Source organism: Eubalaena glacialis, chromosome 1, assembly GCF_028564815.1.
Source record: "Eubalaena glacialis isolate mEubGla1 chromosome 1, mEubGla1.1.hap2.+ XY, whole genome shotgun sequence".
NCBI lineage: Eukaryota > Metazoa > Chordata > Mammalia > Artiodactyla > Balaenidae > Eubalaena > Eubalaena glacialis.
In genome coordinates this window covers 990,484-1,018,461 of record NC_083716.1, presented here as the reverse complement: position 1 = coordinate 1,018,461, position 27,978 = coordinate 990,484, and the positions used below count along the sequence as shown (strand labels likewise).

Genomic DNA, 27,978 nt, shown 5'->3' with positions numbered 1-27,978 from the left:
GGCGTCCGAGTGACGACTGCAACCGGGACAGCCATCCTGTGACCCCAAGAGGACGTAGGTCTGCCTGCTGCAGACGGGAAGGTATAAAACGGGAAGGACTTTCAAGTTCTTGACGCCGGATGGTCAACTTGAAATGCGAGCCTTCCCGTGTGTAAGCTGCGGTCCCCCGAAGAGCCCACCGGCAGGTGCCCCGCCGCCCGCTCCGCAGAGGCGCGCGCTCGCGCATCACGACACTCCGGGCTTCGGCACACATGTCCCCTTTGTCCGGAACGCTCCACCTCTGTGTGTGTCACCGACTGCCCGGCAGAGGAAGTCGCGGGCGGCGGGCCAGCACTGCGGCTCCGGGCGGACCCCTGGAGTCTGGATGAGTGCCGCGTGCGCAGGCGCACCAGACGCACCACGCGCCGCGCGACTGAGCGCCTTCCGCGCGGCTTGGTGCCTGCGGGCCCCCGTAAGGCTGGGCGTCTCCATAGCGACCGCGTGGGGCCGGCACCTCCCACCGTTGGGCTGCAGCACTCGGCGCCCGGGGCGTGCGGGCGTGCGGGTGGGCTGGCGGGCGCCGAGAGTGAGGTGGGGCTGCGGGCCCGGGGTCGGGGTCGGGGGCACCTCGAGAGAGGCTGGGGCACCGGGTGATGGGGGGCGAGGGGCGAGGGGCGAGGGGCGGGCCGGGAGCGGAGGCGCATCCCAAGAGGCTGGGGGCACCGCGGGCTTGCGGGGCGCGGTGGAGAAACCGGGGAGGGCGCCGGGACCCGGAGCCGCCTCCCCGACCCCACGGAGCCCGCCCCGCCCGCTTTTAGGCCCTGTGGTTTGGCTCTCGGTTCTGAGGCCTTCTTCTCCCTGTTCAGAGGTTTGCGGGAGGTTGAAGCCTCTCTCCCCCTGATTCACAGAAAAGGACCGCAGGGGAGGCCCAGGGTCTCCAGGGAGCGCAGGCCGTCTGCGGTGGGTTCGCCCCCCACTCGTTAATTGCTTGACCTTTGGGCAGTTCCTCGCGTTCCCACCCCTAAAATGGAGGGAGGTAGACGCACACACGTTTCCCAGGTGTTGGCTGTCGAGAGTTTTGTATCAATGTGCGAAGGCTTCTGAGCCCTGAAACATTCCAGTGTTGGTTGTTATTGCCGGATAAATTGGGAATTAAACACGGGCGTGTGCCTCACCGAATGAGGTTCTGGTGAAATACAGTTCTTAAATTTTGTGTCGACCAAACTATTGTTGAACAAGTAAAATTCAAGGTTCTCCTTTGACCGGTTCCCACCCCCCGCCTAATTTGGGTGCTAGCCAGACCCATCGCTGATCGCTGAGTCAAAGCAGTAACCTGAGCTGTCAGGATTCCCCGTGGAGTGGAACACTAATGGAAATGCCACAGAACCGCGGGGCAAATAAGAAAGTGCGAACTTAGGAGCCCCACTGCATTTAGGGAAGGGATACATTAGCTTGTGCGCTTTGAAATCTTCTGACTTGTTTTCATCCCTAAAATAGCCATTGCATTTTCCAGGAATTAAAAGTTAAATCTTGGAACTCCATGGTGCAAAGGGAGGAGCAGAACATTTTAATCTGAACCTTCTTGCAGTCCAGTTTGTTTTACAAAAGTCAAGTTTATGATACTGATTATTAGAAACACTGGTCTTTGTAAGCCAGCACAAATCTGCCATGAGCTAGCCAGTGAGAGTGTGCCCGTGTACCTAGTTGTTGGCTGCATCTCCTCTCCCTGTCTGCAGGTGACTCCAGACCCGGGAGGATGAGTGGTGGTCCCCGGTGACGGATGGAGGGAATCAGCTCCTGCAAGGTTCCCTGCGGCGCTGGTCAGGCTAGGAGCAAGCCTGCATCCCCCTCCAGAGATGCTCACGAGGGTGTCAAGGCGGTCATCCTCTCTTCTTCAGCAATTTTAGACTTGAGTCAAAGTGGTCTTCACCATTTAGGAGAGATCTTTAAAGTTCTCAACCTCAGAGTGAGTGGGGCGCCTCTGGGGCATGGTACGTATGTGCCACATAGACATGATTGAAGGCTCTTCTTACCTGCAGTTTTCTTTTAGAGAGAAATTCGAGAATGAGATAGATGAGGGTTAACTTGGGGTTTTGTGCACTGCTCTGATGTCCTCTGATGTCACAGATGATGAAGACGCTGATGTCCTCTCCTGGGTTGGTGGGGGGAACTTGCCGAAAACACCCTTGGTCTCTTAATCAAAACACAACACCCCTAAAATAAGTGCAGTAAAAACTGTCACCCACAGCTTTGCAGATGTCACAGGCTTGACTCTACCTGGTGCCTGGTGACTTCACCAGGTCCGGCCCTTGCCTGCTTGAGATCTAGTGGGTCTGTCTCCTCCCGTGATTTCTAGAACAAGGTTCCATCACACAGCCTTGAGGGGCGGCGGTCAGGGGCCCTCACCAGCAGTTCTCTCACTGCCCAGCAGTCACGCAATTTCCTTAAGCCTCATTTTGTCCTCACCTGGAAGATGGGAATGAGAATCTATTTATGGGTTATTAGGAGAATTAAATGATAAGCATATAAGGCACAGTGTCCTCAACATGGTACACACACCCACGCATTGCACTGTTACCCTGTTGATTGACGGTTTTGAGTGCTTTTACAAAAGCCGTGTACTTAGATTTTAAGTAGCTGCTTAGTTTGTTAACCCCAGTTGTGTTACACACCCTGTTTTTCCCGTCAGGCAAGCACTGGTCTTGCGGCCTCTTTCCTTAGCACTGAACTCCATGAGTGATTACTGGGTCATCACTGGTAATTACTGGTAATGCACCACTTTTAATGAAGCAAATGCTCTCAGCTCTGAACAAGGAACCCAACAGTGTCATGCATAAGGAAAGAAGGAGGAAATTCCAGAGCCTTCTTCAGGCTTAATGAAGAAACTTTATAACTATTTATGCTTCTCAGAAAACAGAGACGTCAATATACATTTTACTACCATGGCAACAAATCACTGAGTGAGGTGACCACTCAGAGTGGTGGACTTTTAGGGGTTACGGGTGCACTTTACAGCCATCGCAACACTCTCTGGAGCCACCATTATCACCTCCAGAGACCCTTATGATCAGGGAACACAGACCCCCATCTTCACACGGCCTCACAGAACCGAGGAGGGAGGATGGGCTCGTGCGATGCACTCAAACCGGCCCCTGTGGGGCAAAGGCGAATGCTAGCTTGTCTTTCTGAGATTTCCTTTTCTGGTGTTTACCAGGATCTGCGGCTTCAGCGCTGAGCCCGAGAGAGCAAGAGCCTAAAGCTGACCTGGCGGCCGGGCCAAGAGTGGCCCGGTGCGAAGGCGTCCACACGCTGTGTCCAGTCGCCACTCACTCCCCAGAGGCTGCGCGCGCCGCCAACAGGGAGCGATGGTGCCGCGTCTTAGCTGCTTAGGGATTGTGTTTTCAGCATATTTGTGGAGTGTGGTTTCTAGCCAGTGTTTCTCAAGTTTCCGCCATAAACTTGAAGGGACTTGGAAGGTGGTGTTGGCAGCAGAGCCGGGAGCTGAGAGACTGGTGGAGAAGGAACAGCCTGCTGGTGCCGCGCGCCGTGCCCCGTGGGCTTTCATAGAGCAATGCAGTCGTGCCGGCTGGTGCTTACCTGCGCTCCTGTGCGCCAGGCGCTGCTCGCTTGCTGCACCTGGTACAGGCCAGGCCGCTGGAGCACAGAGAGGTTCGGGAACTTGCTTTAGGTCACACAGCTCATAGGTTTTCGAAACCTAGATTTGAACCCAGGCAGCCTGGCTTCCAGGCCAGTGCCCTTAACGTCTACACTCTGCTGCCCTGGTAAATAGAGACGCATAAATACATATGTGTGTATAGTATATGTGATCATGTAAATCTATGCAACGTGTATCAACAGCATTAGAGAAGGGATTTCTGTGTCACCCACAATCCTGCCACACTGTGACTGTAAAATCGTACTTGTACGTATTGCGGGGCGAGGGTCAGTGTGCGTGTGCTTTGTCCTCTCCCCTTCCGTACTGTCCTGTCTTATTTACGATCCGACCTAAGGGCCCACAGGGTGATGTATCAGACTTCCTGACGTGATGGTTACTGGCTGTTTTTGTGCGGCCGTTGCTACCACAGAGGACGCCAGAGCTAACTCAGTGTGTGTGTCCTTTAGTTTCCTTTTCAGTGTCTCCTTGCATGAGAACCAAGGCCCGGACGTGGCTCCCGCCCTCGTTCTCGGGGCAGCGTGGGCCCGGGAAGGAGAATAGGATTCAGACACACTTGGGGATGAAGTTGGATGTTAAAGGGTAGTTGATGGGAGAGGTGTGATGTGCGCAGTGGTGGCGTCTGAACTGCCAGCCAGGCGAGACGCCGCGTCTCCAGGCCAGGAAGCCACTCTAGCAGCTGCGTGGTGAGGCCTGGCCTCATTTTTCTGACGCTTGTGTCTCCCGTTTAAACGATTTAAGGATAAATGTTATAGGTTTTCTTTTAACTTGGTATGTATGATTGCAGTCACTAGTGGAAATGCTTTGAGGATGTGTCATGTTTTAAAATTTAGTTGGTTGACAAAAACATTCTTTTTTTCTCCCCCTGGAAGCAATTGCACCTTAGCAAAACGCCCTCTGCACGATTCCTAAAGACCTCTTTCAGTGGCTGCCAAAACTCACCTGGCTGGACCTCCGCTCTAATAGGATCACAGCGCTTCCTTCTGGGATCGGCTGTCACAAGTGAGTTGCATGTTTCTTTTCCCAGGTTAGGAGGTCATCGTCATCTCCTTAAAATGCCCAGGTGCCTGTCTTTGGCTGCCTAGCCACACCCCACCCCACTGAATGTCGACTTTGGAGCAGAAGCGTGTAATGGGGTTTCCAAAGCCGGCTCGGAGGTGCGGTGGCTGCAGGTACCAAATGCACCTGTATGGTTATAGTTTAGGACACGTAGCACCGCAGAGCATGCTGGAACCACAGCACCTCTGCTGGATGGTCCACGCGGCTTTTGCAGCCGGTCCCATCTCTGACTCCCTCACGTGAAGCTGCCTGAAGGGTCAGAAATACTGTCTGTGAATTAAACCAGTGGCTTTGCTCCCAAGGGCCTGTGTGTAACTGCGCTGGTTCCTGGTAAATAATGAGTCGTTCTTCCTTTTTGGGAAAATCGGAAACCCCAAAGCAAGCTCTGTGGCATCCAGCCACATTCCTGCCACTCCGATGCCGGGCGTCTCCTAGTACTCCCACTTCTAGAACTGGGGCCAAGCTGCCTACCCCCTTCACCCGCGCCTCCCAGCAGCCACAGGTCAGCCGGCACCCCCCCAGTCCTGGAGCCACATGCAGCGTGAGGCCACCCTGCTCTCCTGGCCCCTGTGCCTCAGTGCCTAGTCCTTCTATGCCAGCTTCTTAACCTTTAGGAAACCTCATGACGTGAATTTCAGACACGCCTTTAACATTAGTGCATGCTGGGCAGAGGGAAAAGCACATGCAAGGGCCATGAGGTGGCCGTGTCCTTGGGGACGGGAGGGGCGGCAGGGAGGCCGTGTGGTGGAACAGAGGAGGGAAGGGGCAGGAGATGCCTGCAGAGGCAGTCGACCAGAGCTGGTTGGCGCGATCGCTAGTTTGAATTTCATCACGAAAGAGACAGGAAGTCACAGACGGTTTGAAGGGAGGGACGGGGCTTTAAGGTCACTCTGAAAGGAGGGGTGAGCGTGCCGCAGCGTGGCCAGTTAGGCCGCTGCAGCCGTCCACGCAGGAGAGCCGGGGGATTCAGGTGGGATGGACGGCATGGGAGGAACAGAGGGGTCCAAGGGTGACCCCCTTCCTGCTAGAGTCATTGCAGCCCCCGTGAAATGGCAGAGTAGAGGCGCAGAGGCCCTTCACTTGCCTGAACTACTGCTCACTGGCTTTAAAAGTATGTTTAAAGAAGTGAGTATTTTGTCCGTGTAACAGTAAGAGAAAATCCCCGTGCGCCATCCGTGCCTTTTCAGGCTCTGCAGGGAAGCAGCTAGTTTCTGTTGACAAGCGGGTGTCTCCGGCAGGGTGGGGACACCCCCGGAGCTCCCGAGCCTTCCTGGACCCACTGGGTCGGCCCCTGGTTGCCTAGAGCAGTGTCCGCAGCTCCAGCCAGCGCGTCCGCCAGTGGCAGTGTGACAGGCAGCTGTGCCTTCTCTGCTTCCACCTGGTCCCCACCGGCGTGACCCGGGCGGCCCCAGGCATCTCTGAGTGTGTGTCAGGGAGGCTTGGGGAGGCTCCGCTCTTCACGGGGTCCTGGGCTGATGTGTCGAGGGCAGTTTCATGCTTCTGGTCCATGGCTGTCTTAGCAAAATGGCACTCAGTTCTGGTGAGTAATTGCTCCTCAAAGGATAAAAATAAACTAGGGCTTGTGCTCATAAGCACTATTCTTTATTCTAAAATAAATACGTGGTCTCAAATTTTGGAATTCTTTGATTTTGCCAGTCAAAGCCAGCTGCTTAATGTTGTCTAAGATATAATTTTGCATGTGATTTATAACCAGTTATATCATTAAAATTAGATCAGCTTGCTAAAGAGCTGAAACATTCATTAGAAATTTTAAGTAATTATGGGCTTATTGAAAGCCTTAAGCTTTCCAGAAAGCCTAATTAAAACAATGCCAGTGTTCATATTCTCCCCCCTCTCAGTGTCTTAGATGTGTAAGCTTGCTAGCAGGGAGAGAAGGTTTAAAAAGGTACATCAGTATATATGCTTAGGCAAGCAACTCCAGTCCAGTACATAAATGTGTGGCGTTCAGTTGAAAGTCAGTGAAATGAAATAATCAGTGGTTTACTGATAGTATTTGTGAATTTATCACTTAAAAGTGTGCATAAGAATATTTTAATGTATTATTATATAAGGTGGAAAAATCCCCTGTACCCTTTCCGGTTCATAGCTGGCTAACATGCCCCCCCCCCAAACAAACAAACAAATAGACAAACAAGTGGGCTGGAACATCCTTGGCTTTGAGAAAAGTATGTTGGAAGGTCCAGGGTACGTGGCTGCCTGCACATCCTGTTGAAGAATCTTAGAAAAGCAAACTCTGTCCTCCTTGGCTATTTTTGTATTAGCAAAATTAAAAGGGGACTAAACCAAAACCAATAAGTTGAAGTAACAATGTTTAACTAATTTGCCTTTGTGTTTACCAAGGAAAGTTTAATTCCCCAAGTTTACTTTTTAAGAACTTTAAATAATAGGAAAATGCAAGACAGTAAAAGGAAAGAGAATTGTCTAATCCTCAGGTAATCTGATTTTCCTTTGGGGCTGCCAGTCAAAAAGTTAAACTTAGTTTAAATGAATACTTACTAGAGCTCTCAATTCTGTGTCTGTGAAACTGTATTTTCTCCTTTCACATCTTGGGGACTCTGGTCAGTGTGATGTTGAGTTTTAATTTTTTCACCTTCCAAGGAAAATGAGACGCGAGACCGCCCCTCCCTCTAGCCGGAGCATCATTTGCTGATGGGGTCTACAGGGGGCTGTCTGTCTGAGGAACGTTTTTTGGGAAAGGAAAGCTGAGGATGTGGGTACAGGTTGGCCTGCATTCCAGGCCACTCTGCTCCCCATTGGTCTCCCAGGGCTGCTCAGGGCATGGAGCGTCACGCCCGGTGATAGAGAAGGCAGGTGGAGCTTCTCTGTCCCTCCCGGGGCTGTGAGGTCCTCCCCCGTGAGACCGCGTCTGTGTCTGCTGCAGGGCAGGTGTGCGGGGCGCCAGACTGTCCCTGGCGATTAAGTAGTGCCTCGGCCCCAAGGATTCCTCAGTCTCTCAGTGAAGCCTGGGTGGAGCAGGGGAGGGGACGGGCGTCCTGCCTCTGCCTGGATGCCCAGGAGAGGGGGCCATCACACCCCTCGGCTGAAACACTGAATGAGCCAGGGCATTTGAAGTCTTTTTACACCAGATTTTAGCTGGTGATCCCTGAAAGCAACCAAGAAAGAGAAAATGATCATTAATAACGATGGAGCCCTGACGAAATGTGGAGAAACAAAAGCAGCCGAACAAAAGGGGCAAGATAGAGCTTAATGTGAACTATTTATCATCCATCGTCATTCAATTAGTAAATTTTCATTGGACATCTTCTACCTATCTATGATATGTCTTTTGCTAAACCTTGTAAGGGATATTAATAGCTATTAAGTGACAGAAGAGATCCCTGGTCAAATACTGGGAGAAACACCCCTTCACCATGTTTCCTGGCTTTGAGACTTCAAAGAGGCCTTAGTGTGCGAATTATTCATCTCTAAGCAGAGCGGATACTCTGTCTCCCGGACATCTTTCCGTGACTGTTCTCAGCCAGGGCGATCGTGCCGCAGTGGACATGGGCATCATCTGGAGACCTTGTGGTTGTCACAGCTTGGGGAGGGGGCATCTGGTGGGGTGAGGCCAGGATGCCGCTAAACACCCAGCGGGCTCGGGGCGGTCCCCCTAACAAAGAACTGCCTGGTCCCGAGTGTCCGCGGTGCTGAGGCCGAGAGCCTGACCAGATGCTGAGACGTGGAGTCTATTTGCTGGTGGCAGCAGAGTGTGGGGTAAACGTGTGCACGTCTGCGTTGAAGCCGCCCCCTTAAAGGGAAGACAGATGAAGAAATTTGATGGTCATTTGATTTTCTGCTTTTTAAATTACATATTTTTTGTTTTGTTTTAAAGGCATTTGAAAACTTTGCTTTTAGAAAGAAATCCTATCAAAATGTTACCTGTGGAGCTGGGTAAGTGCTAAAACAATAAAATAAAAGATGGTTTTAAATGCGGTCTTCTGCAGTTACCAGACCTGTAATGGAAATACAGGCCTGACCCAGCAGGGAAGGCCAGCCGATGCTTTAAATCCCTTCCACACCATCCTTCTGGCCCCTGAGATAACACGGATCCGATCGCAAGAGCTATACACGTTATACACGTTATAACGTGTGTAAAGCTATACACGTTACTGCTATAACGTGTGTCCTATATGTGAACACAGTGTACGAACAATGCAAATGCGGAGCCCTGTACCTGATGCTCAAGGAAGATCAGCATCAGGCCCTTGTGGCCCCAGGTGTGCTCGTGAGTCCACCTGCCCCCCTTCCCCCGGCCAGCATGATTTTTGTTCATCCTTCACTGCTTTCCTTGAAAGCTTTACCACTTACTATCCCTACACAATACATGTTTAAAGGGCCTTCCTTTCAAACTTTTTCTAAGTTGCATCATCCCTTGTGTATTCTTGGTGACCTGGCGTTTGGGGGCTCAGCACGATATCTTTCAGGTTTGTCCATGTGGATGTGGACAGCTGTTGTGTGTTCATTTCTGTTCATTCTCCAGTGAACGGTTAGCTCCATTGCCTCCTTCCTGCCTTTTGTGCTGCTGTTTTCATGAATTTTGCTTTTATATGTGTAGTGGATCCAGTAGACACTCTTTAAACTGTCTTATTTATGTTCTCTCACATGGTCGCCCTTCTGGTGCTCTTCATTTCTTCTTGAGGTTTCGTGCTTCCATCTGGGATGACTGTGTTGGCCTGAAGATCTGTCTTTTGTGTTATACTGAGTCTTATTGTAATGAATTATTTCAGGATTTTAAAAGGTCATCTTTATTTTCCCTTCATTTTTGAAGGTTGTTTTAGCAGACTGTATAGGCTCCTAGACTTTAGGCATCGTGGCTGCTTTAGAAATATCTTTATTGTCTTGTGGACTCCATCATCTGTCGAAAAGTCAGCAGTCTTACTGGTTTTCCCTTAGAAGTAATACATCTTTTTTCTCTTGCTGCTTTAAAATTTTTCTCTTTTTGTTTAATTTTCAGCAGTTTGTTTGTTTTTGTTTTTATAAATTTATTTATTTACTTATTACTTATTTTTGGCTACATTGGGTCTTCGTTGCTGCACGTGGGCTTTCTCTAGTTGTGGCGAGCGGGGGCCGCTCTTCATGGTGGTGCAGTGGCTTCTCTTGTTGTGGAACGTGGGCTCTAGGCACATGGGCTTCAGTAGTTGTGGCACGTGGGCTTAGTTGCTCCGTGGCATGTGGGATCTTCCAGGACCAGGACTCAAACCCATGTCCCCTGCATTGGCAGGCGGATTCCTAACCACTGCACCACCAGGGAAGTCCCCATTTACAGTTTTTGTGTTTTGCCGTTTTGCTTGATTTTAAAAACTATCTTTGCTGGCATTCACCCTCCTTCTGTTTGGTGTCACGATGGGTCCAGTTTGTCTCTGGCTCTAAGTCGATTGTCCACAAGCAAATTGGATAAATATGTTCATTTCTAGTCACTCCTTAGGATTTTTTTAAAGCATATCTTTGCCCATTTTTTGAACTGTTTTTCTTTAAAAACACTGATCCCCAGCGTGTAGTGGTCAGGACTTCGCCGTCCTGGACTCACGTGTGCCGTGCCTGGTGCAGACACAGCGTGTCCTGCTCGGCCGCCCTCGGGGGTCCCTTGGGAGGAGACCTGGGCCTGGGGTCCCGTGAGGCAGTTGCAGTCATGCCAGCACGTGACATCCAGGTGTTCACCTGGTTCACCTGTTCAGATTCCACACTCTCCTAAGAATATGAGAGAAAAGTTTTCGCTTCAGGAAACAGAGTTGTAAACCACTGACACTGAACATATTTTTTAGAATTTAAAATTTTATTGTGTAATTAAAACCCATTGTCTTTCAACCCCAATTGTAGTTTCTTTATGTATTTATACAAGGAGGGCTATATTGGTTCAAGTATAATAGATACATAATCGACTAGAAAAAAAGGTAGAAAATAGCTAAATAAATTAGGCTGAAAGGCTGAAAATGAATTCACTCTGTACAAGAAGGTAACTTGGACAGGACAAGGCTGTTTCAATGTGTTTAAGAACACAAGGGGTTGCTGGGTCTGGAGAGCCCGCCCCAGGGCTGAGGCCAGGCTTGGTGGGCAAGCCCCACACCCTCACACCCTCAGCCCAGCTCCAGGCCCAGGCCACCTGGCTGTCAGCACGTCTGGGTCCCTGCACGTCACGGGAAAGGAGGCCTTGTGAGGCCAGGTGACACCTGTCTGTGGGAAGCTGTGGCCCTAACGCCCGATGAGGGATCTGGCACAAATTGTGGATGAATACGTTGTGGGCCAATTTTCTGTCACATAACTTTCCTAGAGATCAAAGTGTTTAAAAGTCAGCAAAAGCATTGCAGTAAAAAATACAGGTGTGTGGGCTGAACATCAATTAGAAGCAGATACTAGACGGTCTGGACGGGGCAAATCTCTTCATTTATATGGATTTATGTGGAGTGTGAGGGCCTGGGGCACAGGGGCCACCCCCCACCCAGCCTTCTGCGCAGGGAGCGGGCTCCAGGCTTGCACGCGTCTCGGGCGTGGAGGTGCAGTCTACTAAAACGGCCTTTTATTCACTGTCCGTTTCCCCAGTTAAAAAGATGACCGTGAGTGAGCTGCCACATCCCCTGTTGGATTTATCCGAAGAGCGTGTGCCTAACAAAGAAACCATTCATTCTCAGGAGGCAAAGGGAACCGTGTTAACAGAACAGGCAGACTTTTTCCCACCTGTGGAAAACCTAGACCTGCGTGAGCGCAGAAGGTCCACCGAGCCTCCGGAGGACTGGCCGAGCGAGGAGGAGATCAGGCGCTTTTGGAAGCTGAGGCAGGAGATCGTGGGGAACGAGCACGCAGAGGTTCCCGAGAGCCAGCGCCTGCCGGTGGAGCTGCCCCCGGCCCTCAAGGCGGTGCTGCGCGACAGGGAGACGCGGCGACCCCGCCCGAGGCCCGTCTTCAGGTAGAAGTTGAAAGCAAAGGTGTACTCTCTTGATCTCTGCACGGCTGTAATATCATTTTGTGATTCTCTGTTAAGACATCAGGTGGACGTGTGTCCACGTCGCCATCGTTTGTTACACGGCAGATGCCAGGCCTGGTTTAGGTTAAAGTTACCCAGAAAACAGGCTCAGAGGAAGAGGTTACACGAGAGAAAAACTCAAATCCTGTGTGTGGGTGTGTGGTGTGCACACGTGTGTGGATGTGTGAATATACAGAGAGAACGTGACCCAGTGACGTTGGGGAAGACAGCTCATACGTCGGCAAGGGCGGTGACGTCACGTCCAGGGCACAGACCGTGGTTAGCGGCCACTCTGGTCTGTGGCCCTGCGGACGGCGTGAACACGCGCCCCGCGTGTCTGTGGCGGGACGGTGAGGAGGGCCTGTCCGAGAAGGCTGCCCTTGGGGGCGGGACGGTGAGGAGGGCCTGCCCGAGAAGGCTGCCCTTGGGCACTACTGGAAAGCAGAGTAAAGAGCTTTGATCCACGTGAAAGGCATGCACGTGGCTACTGCGCTGTTGTTTCACCTGTTCTGTAGGTTTGAAAATTTTTCAGAGTAAAACCTTGTTCAAGTGTGATTACCTGGCCGTAGCCCTGGGAGGGCTGGAGGCAGGCAGGGCAGGTCTCCCGAGCCCACAGACCCCCGGAACCAAGTTGGTACCTCGTCCAAGTCAGCGCGAGCCTTTTCCCGGCATGGCGCGGTTTCACTGGTCCCAGGTGTAGGTCCAGCCATGGCCCGGCCTGGGGAGCCGGGTGGAGGCCCTGACGGCCCACCCCGCCTACGTCGTGGCTTCTGGGGGTGGCGGCTGTCCGTGACCGTCGGGGCATCTCCGTGCAGCCAGCCCGCGGCCCTGCACTCACCCTCGGGGCTGTCACGGGGTTCAGTGCGGTGCTCGGCTGACGACCTGGTATCATCGTAGGACGAGGACGCCCTCCTTCAAGAGCGTCCTGCCCGAGCTGGCCCCACGGCAGCAGGCCCTGGGCCGCACCGGCCTGCCGGAAGAGAGCGGGGGCCTGGCCCTCCGGGAGCTGCCGGGGAAGCAGGCCCAGCTGGAGCAGCGCAGGAGGTGAGGTGGGGGTAGGGGGGCGGCCCTGGCCTCGCCTGGCCGCTGTTCTGCTCCTCGCGGGGCGTGTGGCCGGGCCGGGCGCAGGCCTGCACGTTCGCCGCCCCGTCGGCCCTGGTCCCTCCTCTGGTTCCTTGCTCTTCCTTTACCCGTCCTCTCCTGTCAATCACCCGGCTTACAGGTCTTGTTTAAGGAAAGTGGCTTAAAAATAACGTGCCCGTCTGGGGGGTGCGCTCCTGCCTCTGTCCCGCGGGCTGCTGCTGGCTCGGTCGGCCTCGGCGGGGGGCCAGCTCGGGCCCTGTCCTCACTGTCTCCTCTGTCCCCTCTGTCCTCCAGCCCCGCCAACTGCCCGTCTCCACCGCGCTCTGGGCCTGCGAGGCCGGCTGGCATGGACGGCGCCCTCCACCTTCTGGTTGGGTTTGGCCAGGGGGGGCTCCGGCGGGAGGTCAGAGAGAAGCGGGGAGGGAGGGCAGGGGCCCTCTGCCCCGCCCGCCGCTCCCGCTCCTGGGCGCCGGCAGCCCCTCCGTCCCTCACCCCGGGGCCCCGGGGTGGCCGCAGCCCGTCCTCCTCGCAGGGCCCCTGCTCCGCCTGGTGAATAAACCCTCCTGAAATCACCCGCCTGAGTGTTTTCTCTCAGGGCCCTGCGGATGCAGATGGTTCGCAGAGCACGTGTTCTAATGGGCCAGCGTGGTGGTGCCGACACCAGACGTGCTTTTCAAGTCGGGTTTCATGTCCTTCAGGGAGAGGCTGGGTGACGTTAGGCCCTCAGACCTGGTCAGGGCGCACGGTGTCCCTGCCCTGGGGCTGGCATCCTGACGGCAGGGACGCAGCCAACCGACAGCGAGGCTCAGATGTGACTGCATGGCCTGGGCCCCCGGGGCCATGGTGGTCGCGGGCCATGCCCCAGAGTCTCCCCAGAGCGTCCCTCTGCGGGAGTCCAGGCTGCAGGGCGGGAGTGGCCCCTCACTGTACGTCCCGACGGCCCTCTGTCCTGCATCCAGGCAGGTCTCGCTGCTGCCCGGCTGTGGAGGCTCAGCACCGGCCCCCCCCCCCCCCGCGCCTTGCTAAGCACCTCTGTCTCCGAGGCTCAGCTGCCCCCGCAGCCACCATCCTCACCAGGCGCCCGCCGTCCTGGCTCGGGTGGGCGCCTGGCTGGGGACCTCGGGAGGCCGGACGTGCCCCTCCCCCCAGGTCGGGCTCCCCGGTGCCCAGGGTGCCGCCCGCCTTCGCTGAGGGCGGCTCTTGAATCAAAGGGCGAGCAACAGCTCTCTCCCTGGTTTCTGTGCCGGGGGCCCCGGGACCACGTTCGGGGGCCTCCTTGGCAACAGCGTGGGGACCCCGTCCAGTGGCTTAGTCCCCGCACAGCCCCGTGGAGCACGTCACACTTCCTGGCTACCTGTGCTCCTGCAGCTCCTGAGAACGCTGCCCTGTACCTCTTAAGGGACCTTCCAGCCCATTTCCCAAGAGGTGGCAGAGACAAAGACAGGTCCCCTGCGCCCAGGAGCACCGCCCCTGACGTCGCATAGTCACGGTTCCATGCCGGAGCACCGGCTTGGGTTGGGGGCTCGGGAAGCAGCCTCGCAGGCGAGGCGGGCTCTGCAGGGGTGCAGAGGGGGTGCCTGGCCCTCCCTCGGGCCTGGAGCCGGGGGAGCACATAGCCAGATTCTGCCGGCACCGAGATCCTGCCTCATCATGGAGATAGGACAGAGGCCCTCGCAGGGCAGCGGCCAGAGCCCAGGAGGGCCCAGCTGCTGTGACCCTGGGGACCAAAGGGCCCCCGACGCAGGCAGCGGGAGAGGCCAGGGCGAGTCTGGGATGGTGGCCAGGGTCTGGGCCCACGATGGAGGGCTCTGCTGAGAGGGGAGACCGAGGGCCAGATGTGCAGGTGGGATGGGAGGGCGCTGACCGTGGGAATCTGTGGACGATCCAGGAATGGGGTCAGACAGGCAGGTGGAAACCCAGGCTGGAGAGGCAGCATCCAGAAGCAGAGCGCGTGGTGGGTGAAGCCCTGGCCCCGTCCCGTCCCCGTCGCCGTCGCCGCAGCCCGGGCCGGGGTGGCTTCTGTTCAGCTCAGAGGCTCCCCAGCGTTGCGGTGCCTCTGTGCCCGCGTGGGCAGCGAGTCCCCTGGGCGTTGTTGTGGGCGGTTCGCGGTGCAGCGGGCGAGACGCAGCCAACAGCACAGTGACGCCGCGGGTGGCGGGGCTGGAGAGACAGGGCTCACGCTCTTAGGTGAGGCTCGGGCGCCTGAGAGGAAGTGGACCGGTCAGCATCCCCCAGGCCACGTGCAGACCAGTGAATGCCTGAAGCCTTTGCTGCGGAGCTCGTGGCCGTGGCCCCGACCGGGCCTTCCCTGAAAAGTGTCCTGGTGCCTCACTGGGCAGGGGCGGGGCGGGGCCTGGCTTGTCCCCGCCCAGGGAGCTCTGCCCAGACATGCATTTTGGAGCCCCCAGGATGCCCGTGTGTCCGGCCACGGGGCCAGGAGTGAAGGGCTTTTGTGTGAAGCTTTAAAAGTGACAGTAGAGGGGCTTCCCTGGTGGCGCAGTGGTTGAGAATCTGCCTGCTAATGCAGGGGACACGGGTTCAAGCCCTGGTCTGGGAAGATCCCACATGCCGTGGAGCAACTAGGCCCGTGAGCCACAACTACTGAGCCTGCGCGTCTGGAGCCTGTGCTCCGCAACAGGAGAGGCCGCGATAGTGAGAGACCCACGCACCGCGATGAGGAGTGGCCCCCGCTTGCCACAACTAGAGAAAGCCCTCGCATACAAACGAAGACCCAACACAGCCAAAAATAAATATAAATAAATAAATAAATAAAAGTGACAGTAGAAATCCTTGTAGGGACCTCCCTGGGGGTCCAGTGGCAAAGACTCACCTTCCAGTGCAGGAGGTGCAGGTTCGATCCCTGGTTGGGGAGCTAAGATCCCATATGCCTCGTGGCCAAAAAACCAAAACATAAAACAGAAGCGATATTGTAACAAATTCAGTAAAGACTTTAAAAATGGTCTTTTTTTAGACCACACCTTTTTTTAGACCACATCAAAAAAAATCTTAAAAAAAAAAAGAAATCTTTGTAAGCTGCGCACAAAGCTGCCTTTAACGACAACATTCGTGTTCCGCTGTGTCCTCCAGAGACAAGCGAGCACTGCAGGAGTGGAGGGAGCTGGCCCAGAGGATGAAGAGGAGGAGGGAGGGCTCAGCCACCTCCCGACCCCACGGAGGAACCTGGTACGTCTGGGGAGGGCAGCCCGTTCAGCCCCGAGGGGTGGCGTGGCTGCCGGAGTCCAGGTTCACAGGTGAAGGAGGCTGCCTGCTCCGCAAAGCCTGACCGCTCGCCGCCTCTGTCACTCAGCCAGCAGTGACCTCCCCGCAGAAAGTAGGCCACCAGTGGGCCTCCCAGCGCCCCGCACTGGCCTGGGCCCGTCCTCCCTGTCCCCCGGCCTCCCCCAGCCGCCCCTCTGCAGCCCCAGTGCCACTCCCGGCCTCCCGGGAGCTTCCCTGTGGCACTCAGACCCCGTCCCCCACCAGCCGCCCCGCACTCCTCCTGCGTGGGCTTCAGGCCGGCCGACCTCGTGGGGGGAGCGTCACTGCCCCTCGCCCTCCTCTGGGGGGGCTGCACTCGTGCCCTCCTGGGGACTCCCCTGACCACCTTGCTCCCAGGTCCAGGGAAAGGCTGTGTGTCCTCGCCCGGAGGGCCGTCCCGAGACCTGTCCAGTCCTCTCTGTGCCCGAGCTCCCCGAGGCGGCTCTGTCCTGGCGTCCAGGCCTCTCCTTGCTCTGCTCCTGCTCTGATCACGGCAGCCCCTCACCCCGTTAGCCGGCATAACCAAGTCACCCCAATCCCACCCCCGCCAGGGCCCGGAGCCTCCCTGCTGTCCCTCCTCTCTGCCCGGTGCCTTTGCACGCCGCTTCCTCTGCCCTGACCTGCTGGGCCCCCGTCTGTGTGTCTTCAGAGCGGGGGTGGGACCTCATGAACGTCCGCCTCAACCTGCACGGGCTCCTGGGCTCCAGACACCCGCTGGCCGGACTATGCAGGCGCCCCCGTGCCACCAGCCTCCTAGGCAGCCCGGCCCCAGCTTCTGGGGCCGGCCCCGCGCGATCATGCTGGCCTCCTGTCCCTCTGCCTGGTCCCTAGCCGCTACTGCTTCCTGGGTGCTGACCAGGGGTGGACAGAAGGGGCTCACGATGGCGGGCTCAGGGCTCCCAGGCTGGACTCGGTCCCCAGTCCAGGCCACACGCCACATGACCCGCAGCGGGAGAGCGATTTCCCCTCTGCCCAGGCCCCCTCAGCCTCTTCACGGCGGCGAGGGCACCTCCTCTCCCCCCAGACCACAGAGAGGATTGTTAAGATGACCCCCAGAGACCACGGGCCCCCGGGGCAGCTGGGGCTCCGGGCAGACTGGTGCACCTTCTCCCCCCTCCCCCCTCCAGGGTTGTATTTAAGCATCGTTATGACCGTGGTGGCTGTCGGATGGGGAGCTGCTGCAGGTCACTCGTGCTTAAATACGCGTAACGTATGATCAAACATACCATCTTGACCGTCGTTAAATGTACAGTTCAGAGGCATTTAGGACATTCCCACTGTGTAACCATCACCACATCTGTCTCCAGAACTTTCTCATCTTCCCAAACGGAAACTCTGTCCCTGTTAAACACCAAGTCCTCACCCCCCTCCCCCGGCCCCGCCCTCTACTTTCTGTCTCTGTATTTGGCTCCTGTAGGGACCTCCTGTGAGTGGAATCACACGGCATTTGTCCCTTTGTGACTGGCTCATTTCACTGAGCATAACATCTTCAAGGTTCATCTGTATCGTAGCCTGTGTCGAAATTTCCTTCCTTTTTAAGGCTGAATGATATTCCATCGTGTGGATGGGCACATTTTGCTTCTCCGTCCGTCCATCCACAAATGCGTGAGTTGCTTCTACCACGTGGCTGTGGTGCCCATGGGCGTGGCGTTACCAGCGTGAACTGTCTTTTGTATGTGGGTCACTCCAGCTAGAAACGACTTCTGTGATACTGTGCAAGAAGCAGCTTATCCCGTTGTGTGTGTTTTGAATATTACAGAGAAAGGTGGTCACTATGTTTTACGGCATGGAAATTGACGAACGTCTGTATAACCTGGAGTAGCACAACACCCCCTAAGTTAGATACAAAATTTAGAAGCTCCGAAACTCACAGCAGGAAATATTTACTTCATAAAACTTAAATATTTTATATGGCCTAAAATACTATAATTAAAGTCAAAAGATAGGGGGAAATATTTGTGACATATGTTTGTAACAAAAGATTAATATCTAAAATGTAAAGAAAAACCACAAGTAGATTTTTTAAATTAAAGAATGCAGTAGAGAAACGGGCAAAGGGTAGGACAGACAGTTCACAGGTGAGGAAGCCCCAGTGGCGGTAAATTCAGAAAAGAAGCGCGGCTGCTCAGAGCTCCGGGTGTAAACAGCGCTCGGGAAGCGGCCGGCAGAGCGGAGGCTTCGGGCAGCAGGCTCCCGGCCACTGCTGCTGCCAGGGCGCCAGCTGCTTGGAAAATGTCTAGTAAAGTTAAAAATACTGATTTCTTGGAAGACTTCTGGTGTCCCGCCTCGCAGAAATAAAGCAGTCAGATCACAGGCCTGTCCGTACAAAGACGTGGGTTTGTGGATTTCAGCATTGTCTGCATGCCCACCGCATCCTCTGTCCCCCGGCTGCACCAGGCCCTCCCGCGTTCCGGCTGCACCCGTGTGCTCTGTGGGGTCGCCCACGTCCTGCCCCCCGGAGCCTGAAAGGAGGAAGGGAAGGGAAGATGCCTCCCGCGTGGGCAGGGGGCCTGAGCCTCCTGACTCATCACCCACTTTTTAAAAAGCCTTGCATTTTCATTCTTCATGATGCTCTAAACCCGGCAGCTGTGCCAGTGACCTTTGAATCCATTTTATTGGCCTGAAGAATATCCCTCGTCTGCTTGACACTCAACATATAAAACTCGGGGTCAAGGGACTTCCCTGGCCGTCCAGTGGTTTAGACTCTGCACTTCCAGTGTAGGGGTCCCGGGTTCTATCCCTGGTCAGGGAACTAAGGTCCCACATGCCACAGAGCACAGCCAAAAAGTAAAAAAAAAAAAACCCAAAAACAAACAACTCGGGGTCAAGCCACGCTCACAGCCACGAACACAGCCCCGTCCTCCTTGCCTGCTCCTCAGGGTGCACGGGCCTTCCTCCTCTGTACGTTGTGATAACAGTACAATATGGCTGGGCTTTCAGTCCAAATCATATACTTTTTTAATGGTTTTAAAGATAAAATGAAATGTCTGACTTTAAGAAGTACACCTAGTGGCTTTAGCGCTAGCTCTTTTCCCTGTGTTGGAACACTGTTTAGGAGAACCCTGATTAATGACAGTGTGCCAGCTCCCAGGCAGCCAGCAGATAGTTTCAATTCTGCTGCGTCTGCATCCTGGCAGCATAGCGGGGGGAGAAGAGCAGAGGGAAGGTCGGACGGGGTTCCTGCTCCCCCTCCCCCGCCAATCCTCCCCCCTCCATCCTCTCTCCTCCCTCCCAGCCTTTCCTGGCGCTAGGTCCTTCTAAGAGTCAAACAGGTGCTGGGGTGGAGCTGACGACGACGCAGGCAGACAGGTCCCGCCCTGGTAACCCACTTAGAGGTGACCTGGCAGATAAGCCCTGCACTGATCCCCCCTCGCCTCCCCAGGACCCGCCCCCCAGCCTCTCCCCAGCCCCGCACTCGCCCTGTCCCCACAGCAGCTGTGCTGCCCTGACCCACACACAGACATACAAGCACAGGTCTAAAGCTTCCTGAGGAGGGCAGGCTCGGCCTGGTTCTAGACTGGTCCATTCGGGGGCGGGGGCAGCAGCGGGCAGCACTGGTCGAGGGCCCTGGTGTGTTTCCACTCGCGTCCTTGTTGCATGGGCGCAGAGCCCCCAGTTTCTGGCGCTGAAGGCAGAATCGTACCAGGGCCCCGGGGCAGGACAAGGCTGCCACGGGATGGCTAGGGTAGGACGTGGCAGACGTCACAGGTTCTCAGGAAGCCCCGGGCACCCCAGCAGAGCAGTGAGGACATACCCCCGGCAGCAGGGTGTCGGGCACCCTCGGCAGCACGGGGCCTGGCGTGGGATCCCAGGGCGGTGGGCCTCTGGGCGGGAGCTGAGGAGGTCAGGGCGCAGGAGGGCTCCAACCAGACATCCAGTCGTGGCCCAAGGAGGGAGGAGGGGAAAGGAAGGTTCTGGAAAGGCAAACCTGGTAGATAGAGAACAGGGAAAGGGGAATCAGGTGGGAGACGGAGGAGGGCCACTTTGAGGAGGTGGATGAGCAAATCCAGATGAGACACACCAGGTCCAGCTGACCAGAAATCCAGGTGTGACTTCCGCAGGCCCTAGAAATGAGGAATTCGCTAGCATTTGTATCGCTATTTAAACATATTTTGTGTAATGCTGCAACCTATAAGTTTTAAGGAATTTGTTGTTCTCAAAATAAATTGAGGTGGCCTGTGAATTCTTACGGAGAGTTTCCAGAACCACGACAGAACTACCCTGTCTTCCTCTGCCCCTGGACATGGCCCCTCCGCCCAGTAAAACCCGTGGCGGCTGCTGGGGAGAGCAGGGAAAGCATCCTGCAGGAGGCGCTGGACGGTAGCCTTCTGGAGCTCGCAGGGTCCCCGAGAGCATCGGAGCTTGCCCGGCCTTGGGCGCCGGGCACGGGGGTAGGGGGCTAGTTAGCGGGACGCACCTAGGCTCCAGCTGTGCCCACATGCGTGCAGGAGGCCCTCCTTCTCACTCGGAGTCGCAGCGGTCTGTCTGCAGCAGAAAAGCCAGCACTGACTGACTTCTTGCACGTTTTCAGTTTGTTGGTGTCAGTTTGTTGTGTCATTCAGGTTTTCCGACGGCGAGGCTTTTTCTACTTTCCCCACTTTATTAGTCAGGTGTGAGCCCTCGTGTGTTAGCTTGACTTCTTAGTGATTTAACACAGGGCTGTACGAGAGGCGTGGGGCCCCTGGAGAGTGTGTTTCCGTCTGTTGCGCTGGCACCCCCGTGTCCTGCGCTCTGGCCTCACCCTGCACCGCCGGCCAGCCCAGGCCAAGGGTCGGGGACCCCAGCGTGTGGGGCACGAGTGTGCTGCACCCGAAGCCGCCTTGGTGTTAGCGGCTGTGTATTCCCGGATTCCTGAAACCGTCTCGCTGCGTTTCCAGGTGGCGTCCAAGATTCCCTTTGCCACTGACCTGATAGGTAATGAGAAAATACCAATGCATTCGCCTGGGAAACTGAAACAAAGCAAAGAGAAGTCATTGCAAGCAAGTCAGGAAATGAGGTTGGTACCGGGTCTGATTCCGTTCTGCTGGACGCGGCGCCCTCCGACCTCCCCCTGCAGATGCATCTCTTCCGCGCCCCCCACCTCACCCCCGGCGTGCCCTGGGCCCCTCCTGCAGGTCCAGGTACACTCAGGGACAAAGAGCGGGAGAGCCGCGACGCCGCCACTTTTCAGCTCTCACTCCCGCCGTGTCCACTCGACCCCTAGAACGCCGCCCCCCGGGACAGCGGCTGCTCAGGGTCCTGGTGAGCCTTCGTCCTCCTGTGCTGACACTGCCCTGACGCCGGGCGCTGTGCCCTCGGCCCCCTGCCGACCCAGCGTCTGCCCCGGGAATGACCGAGGGGGCTCCGCGCTGCCCTCCCCGCCTTCCCGCCGCCCCCGTCTGCACCAGGCCCACCGCGGGGAGGCACCTCCACGGGCTCAGAGGCCAGAGCTGAAGTGAACCGGGGGGCTCGGGGTGGGGGGACCCGCCTGCCCTGGGCCCTGGCACTGCTCCCACCATGGGCACCAGCTCTGGTCTGAGGGCCTGGGGGAAGGTCATCATGCTGTGACCTGTGGACGGCAGAGGGCTCATTCCTCCCTCACCCCTGGAAATCGGGGCAACGTCGCAGGTCTGCGCCTGGAACTAACCCAGCCACGTGGGTTGGGATGTGCTCTCATGTCCTCCGGGGAACCTCCGTCGCCCCCGTGGGCCCTCAGCAAGCCACAGCAGACGACATCTACACGGACGCCCCTGCGCCGTGGGCAGGATTTCCTAAGAGCTGGGCTCTGAGATGCTGGGCGGGCAGGCCCTTCACCCAGCGTCTGTCCTGCGGGGCACAGGAGGCTGCTGTGCTGGTGGGGCGGGGTCTCGGGAGGCCCGGCCGGGGACCCACCAGGCTCTGCCGCCCTTCCCACTGCGCGCCCGACGTCCCGCGGGAGGGCTCTGGGCCATACTGAGCAGATGTGTCTAAAATCCTACTTGATGCCGTGCTCTGTTCCTCTCTTTGAGGGTTTATTAAAACTGCGTGCTTCACATGAAAACAAAGACACACCTGCTCCTTCGCGTGCACAGCGTGCAGTGTTCTCGCTGTGCAACACCTTACGTGAGCCGGTCGAGCAGCCGCGAGCGCAGGCGGGGCGGGAAAGGCAGCCTGTCCGTCTGTGGGCTGGTGCCCAACCGGGGGCCGGCCGACCAGCCCCGGGACTGCGGTTCTGGCCAGAAGGAAAAAGGGAAAATTCTCCCTCCCTGTTCGGATAGAATCCTTTCCTCGTTGCCCTTTGTTTCCCCAGTGCCTTCCGAGAGGAGACTTTAGAGGAAAAGCTGACCCAGCACATCCAGCAATTGCAGGAACGAAGAAGCAGATTCCGAGGGTCGGCACCTCTCGAGGAGATAGGGAGGGCCACACAGGACTTGGAAATTGTAAGTATTTGTCAGCTCGACTTGAGAATAAGTGCTTTGATTAAAACTCGAAGGGAACCACACGTTCTCTAAACTTGTGGAGTCTTCCCAGCATCACGGGTGGTCAGAGGATAAGGAAACCTTCCCGCAAGCCTGCGCCCCCGGGTGCCGGCACCACCAGACCGACCCGCAGCTGTGGTCCTCCCGACGCGCCCACGTCTGTGTGGCTGGAAGGTCGCCACCGGCATCAGTCCGTCCATCCGTCCATCCCACAGACGTAGATAAGCACCTACTGCGTGTTTGGAGTGTCCGCCGTTACGAGAGTGACGCAGAGATGGAGGAGACACCTTCCTGCCCCGCCCAGCGCGTAGTCAGCCCACCCTCCGCCCTCCCCGCGAGCACCCAGGCCTCCGCGCGACCCCGTCAGCTGCCCCCGCTGCCCGCGGGCGCTCGCTCTCACAGCCACAGGAACACCTGCCTGTCCTCCCAGCACCCAGGCCCCAGCTCGTGGGCCTGTTCCGAGCCGCGTGTCTCACCCCGGCGCTGTGGCCCGGAGCCCCTCTCCCAGGTCTGCTGCCCCAGGGCCAGCAGCATCCCCCACCACCCACCGAGGGCTCTGTCACTATTGTCCCCTCTCTTGGGGCCCACAGGGATGAGGGGGAGGGAAGGAACACGGGCAGGGGCTGGGGCGCTTCGTAGAGACCCCACCCTACTCAGACTCTGCCCCTCTTCTCAGACTCTTTTCCTTACCAGCCCTGAGGAATTCACCTGCCTTCAGAGGAACCTTTATTCTCTCCAAATCTATCATTGACGGGAGTAACCTCATTCTTGGACACCCCGAACCCTACCTCTTCGGGCTTCTGAACAGCTGTGTCTCATCACACTGTTTCAGATTATGACTCAAAAGTCTGTTTGGTGTTGGGAACAACTCTGTGCTCACAGATTTCATAACCTATATGAAATGAGTCAATTCCTTGAAAGACACCATCAGCCAAAACTCACAGGAGAAGAAACAGACAATCTGAATAGACTGATACATATTAACAATATTGAATCAATAATAAGTTTTCCAGTGGGTTCACTGGTGAAGTCTTCCAAACATTTAAGGAAGAAATTGTATCAACTCCCTTCCAGAGGATAGAAGCAGAGGGAATACTTTGTAACTCATTCTATGAAGCCAGCATCGCCCCAGTACCAAAAGCATGGGCATTACATGAAAGGAAAACTACAGACCAGTCTCTCTCATGAACAAAGATGCAAAAACCCTCAACAAAATACGAGCAAGTCAAATCCAACAACATATGAAAAGAATTACGAACGACCAAGTGGAATGTATCCCAGACATGCAAGGCTGGTTCAGCATCTGAAAGTCAGTTTACATGATGCATCACATCCACAGGCTAAAGAAGAAAAATCATATGATTGTATCAGTAGATGCAAAAAAAAAAAAGCATTTGACAAAAATCTAACACCCATTCATGGTAAAAAAAAAACTCTCAGCAAACTGGGAATAGAGGGGAGCTTCCTCAACTTGTTAAAGGACATCCACAGAGACTCTACACTAACATCATACTTAATGGTGAGAAACTAGACCCTTTCCCCCAAGGTCAGTAACAAGGCAGGGGTGTCCCCTTTCACTGTTTCTCCTCAACATCTTTGTTCTTAGGTGGCATGATTGTGTAGAAAATCCCAAAGAATTGACCCAAAAAATTCCTGGAACTAGTAAACAATTATAACAAGGTTGCAGGATACAAGGTTAATGTATAAAAGTCCATTGCTTACCATATACCAGCAATGAACAAGTGGAATTTGAAATTAAAAACACAATACCATTTATATTAGCACCCCAAAAATGGTGCTAGGTATAAATCTAACAAAATGTGCACAAAATCTATATGAGGAAAACTACAAAACTCTGATGAAGGAAACTAAAGAAGAATAAATAAATGGAGAGATGGTCCATGTTCATGGATAGGAAGACTCAGTATTGTCAAGATGTCAGTTCTTCCCAACTTGGTCCATAGATTCAACTTAATCCCAGTCAAAATCCCAGCAAGTTATTTTGTGGATATTGACAAACTGATTCTAAAGTTTATGTGGAGAGGCAAAAGACCCAGAATAGCCAACACAAGTCAGAAGAACAAAGAGGACTGACACTACTCAACTTTAAGACTTTCTATAAAGTTACAGTAATCAAGACAGTGTGGTGCTGGTGAAAGAAGAGACGAATAGATCAATGGAACAGAAGAGAGAGCCCAGAAATGGACCCACACAAATACAGTCAACTGATCTTTAACACATGAGCAAAGGTAACAAAACAGAGCAAAGATACTCTTCTCAACAAATGGTGCTGGAACCTGCTGGACATCCATACACAAAAAAAGGAATCTAGTCACAGACCTTATACCCTTCACAAATATTAACTAAAAGTGGATCACTCTTACCAGACTGTGTACATTGAATATGTACAGTTTTTGTATATAAATTATACCTCAATAAAGCTGTAAAAAATGGGTCACAGACCTAAATGTAAAATGCAAAAATATAAAGCTCCTAGAAGACAACATAGGAGAAAACCTAGATGACCTTGAGTTGGTGACGCCTTTTTACATAGAACATCAAGGCATGAAAGAAAAAATTGGTAAGTTGGACTTCATTAAAATTTAAAAATTCTGTTCTGTGCAGGACACTGTCAAGAATAAGACAGCCACAGACTTGGAGGAAATATTTGCAAAAGACATATCTGATAAAGCACTGTTGTCCAAAATATGCGAAGAGCTCTTAAAAACTCAACAATAAGAAAGCAAACAACCCAATTAAATAATGGGCCACAGATCTGAACAGACACCTTGCCAGAGAAGATATATAGATGTTAAATATGCTTATGAAAAAATGCTGAACAAAATACTTCATTAGGAAATGCAAATTAAAGCAACAAGGAGCTAGCACGGCACACCTGTTAGAATGGCTGTAATGCAGACACTGACAACACCAGGTGCCCGTGAGACGGAGGAGAAGCAGGGACTCTCATTCACCACCGGCGGGAATGCAGAACAGTGCAGCCACCTTGGAGACAGTGTGACGGTTTCTTACAAAATTAAGTATACTCATCATACAGTCCAGCAGTGGTGCTCCTTAGTATTTACCCACAGGAGTTGAAAACTCATGTCCACACGGAAACCTGCACACAAATGTTTGTAGCAGCTTCATTCATAACTGCCAAAACTTGGAAGCAACCAAGATGTCCTTAAAGTGATGCAGCTCCTCGGCACAAAGGAAAGGGAGAGGAGAGGCCAGCTCCTCCCATAATCACGAACAGAGCACAGGCCACCCGCTAGAGGCCACGTTTCCCAACACCCCTTGCAGCGTATGCGATGGCCTGTGACTATGGTCTGGCCAACAGGACGGGAATAGACATAGATGTGTGTATGAACTTCCTGAGCTTGTCCTCCCCTCCCCCTGCTGGAATGCACAGGCGATGGTGGGAGCTGGGGCAGCCATCCCAGACCCTGAGGTTGAGAGTGTGGAGTGAGGGGCAGAGTAACGTCCCCACGCTGATAGCGGCCCTCAGATAAACCGCGGCACCTGGTTCAGCCTCCCCGTCTGGGCCTTTGTTCCAGCCGCTGAGCCTGTAACCTAACCATTCACAGGCCAGCTTGGTTCTGGAGGAAGAAAGCCACCTGCTGGTGTGACACGAGGGCCTCTGAGAGGGAGGCTGGCAGGAAGCGAGATGGCTGGTTCCACGGGGCCCACAGACTCAGGACTGGAGAGGCTGAGGGTGGAAGGTCCGCAGCGCCCTCACCACCCTGCTCAGCTCCCCTGCCCACCCAGCAGGACGCGCGGGGGCTGGACTCTCAGAGATTGAGCAAGGAGGAGCCCCGCGGAAGGCAGGCGCCACGCGATGCCTTCCTGAGCACGAGAGCCATGAGGATCAGGCCGGGCGCCTGCTCTCCCCCGTTGAGAGCGGGAAGGGGCCTCCGAAGAAAACTGGCGGAGACAAATGCCCTCAGAACCCTGGCTCGTGGGCCCCCCTGCCCCCGTCCTGCTGACCAGCAGGGCCGCGGCCCAGTGGGTACGGCGTTTCAGTGCCTACTCCTTGAGTGGGTGGGAGCCGGGACGCTGGGCGCTCGAGGGAGGGACCAAAACGGCCGACTGGAAACGTGCAGATGAATTGAAGTCCTCTGGGCAGTGATGGAAACAAGCTGTTACAAAAGTGGGCACTCAGGTAGCTGAGAACTCGGAGTTAAGTGAAAAATACAGCCAAAATTCCTAAAAATTAAAAAGCCTAAATCAACAGATGAGGTCGAGCAAATCCCCCAGGAAGTAGAACAAAGACAAAAGGAGGGATGGAAAGCAGAGATGAGACAGACCCTAGGGTCGACCGGAGAGGCCTGACCTCCGAGATGCTCTAGAAACTCACGGGAAAACCCAGGGAGGTTCAGGAAGCCGGCTGTTTCCAGGCTGCCAGGCGGCCACGGGCCCAGACCATCCCAAACAGGCTCTGAGGTCCTGGAGCCCCCAGGGAGGGACAGGGCACATGCAGAGGCTGGGCCAGGCGCCACGCGGGAAATCGGGGATGTCCCTTCCCTTCCCTCTGGAGCTGGAAGAGTGGGCGTGTCCTCCCAAGATGGGGAAGAGACCCCGGAGGAGGAGCCCAGCCCGAGGGTCTGCAGGGGGGCCAGGCGGGTCCAGGGCCTGATCCCCAGATCAGGGGAGGATATTGAGGACTTGTACTGCTTGGACGACCCCAGGACAGGACGGGCGTGGAGAGCTAAGTGGATGTTTTTAAAGGAGCAGTCAGCTCACAGAGAGTACACATCTCTGCAGGAAGGAAACCGGAAGCAGTGGCTACTCAGCGGGCAAGCAGCAGAGGCTTCCCTGGGCCTCACGACACAAGCTCTGATGTCAGTTTAACCCAAGATTGTGGCAGGTCTATCTTAGGGGACGAGGCGGTGTAGGGGTCTCAGGCGTGCCTGGGCTGGAGGTGGGGGTCCAGGTTATGCCCCAGGGAGACGGAGCTGAGGGGGCGGCGAGGGGAGGGAGGGGAGTGCGGAGGACACGGCCCCCCGGGGGGATGGGGAGGAAGGGAGGCCCCTACGCGGAGACACACCTGCCCTCGGACTGGCGGGAGGGCCCACTCCTTTTGCTCTGGCCACCTGGTCCCCCTCGTTCTCCGTCTCACCGTTTTCTGGCCCAGCTGATGGATCGGGGTGAGAAGAGGGGGTGAGGCGCGCTGGGGGGCTCCCCCTCGGGAGAGCGGCTCTGGGCCCAGGGGACAGGTACCGCCCGTCACCCGGCGCCATCCCCAGCCCTGTGGCCAGGCTAACCTGACCCCTTCCTTTCTCCCCAAGGCCAGGAGGCTGCAGGATGAAGTAATGAAACGAAAACTGAGGCCGACCTTGAACAGAAACCATCAATGTACAGCTCTCCCTGGAAGCCTTTCGCTTGGCCTGACTTTGTCGCAGCCTCAGAATATATTTTTTAACACGAAGTATTAAGAACCTGAAGAAGTTTACAGATACTAATGACAGAGTATCACTGGTACGGACTGAGCATCTTCTCACCTGGAA

The 27,978-nt window shown here is 55.2% G+C and overlaps 1 protein-coding gene across 1 annotated transcript; it reads left to right on the top strand.

Annotated features, from left to right (window-relative positions):
* On the top strand, positions 1 to 27,906 carry LRRC27 (leucine rich repeat containing 27). Its single transcript, XM_061191690.1, is given in 11 exon segments — positions 1 to 81; positions 1,716 to 1,945; positions 4,539 to 4,654; positions 8,565 to 8,623; positions 11,270 to 11,633; positions 12,588 to 12,734; positions 15,861 to 15,919; positions 15,922 to 15,956; positions 20,909 to 21,027; positions 22,300 to 22,429; positions 27,760 to 27,906. Coding segments are annotated over 10 exon segments (1,362 nt in total). The 5' UTR covers positions 1 to 81; positions 1,716 to 1,759.
* Positions 27,907 to 27,978: the final 72 nt, after the last annotated feature.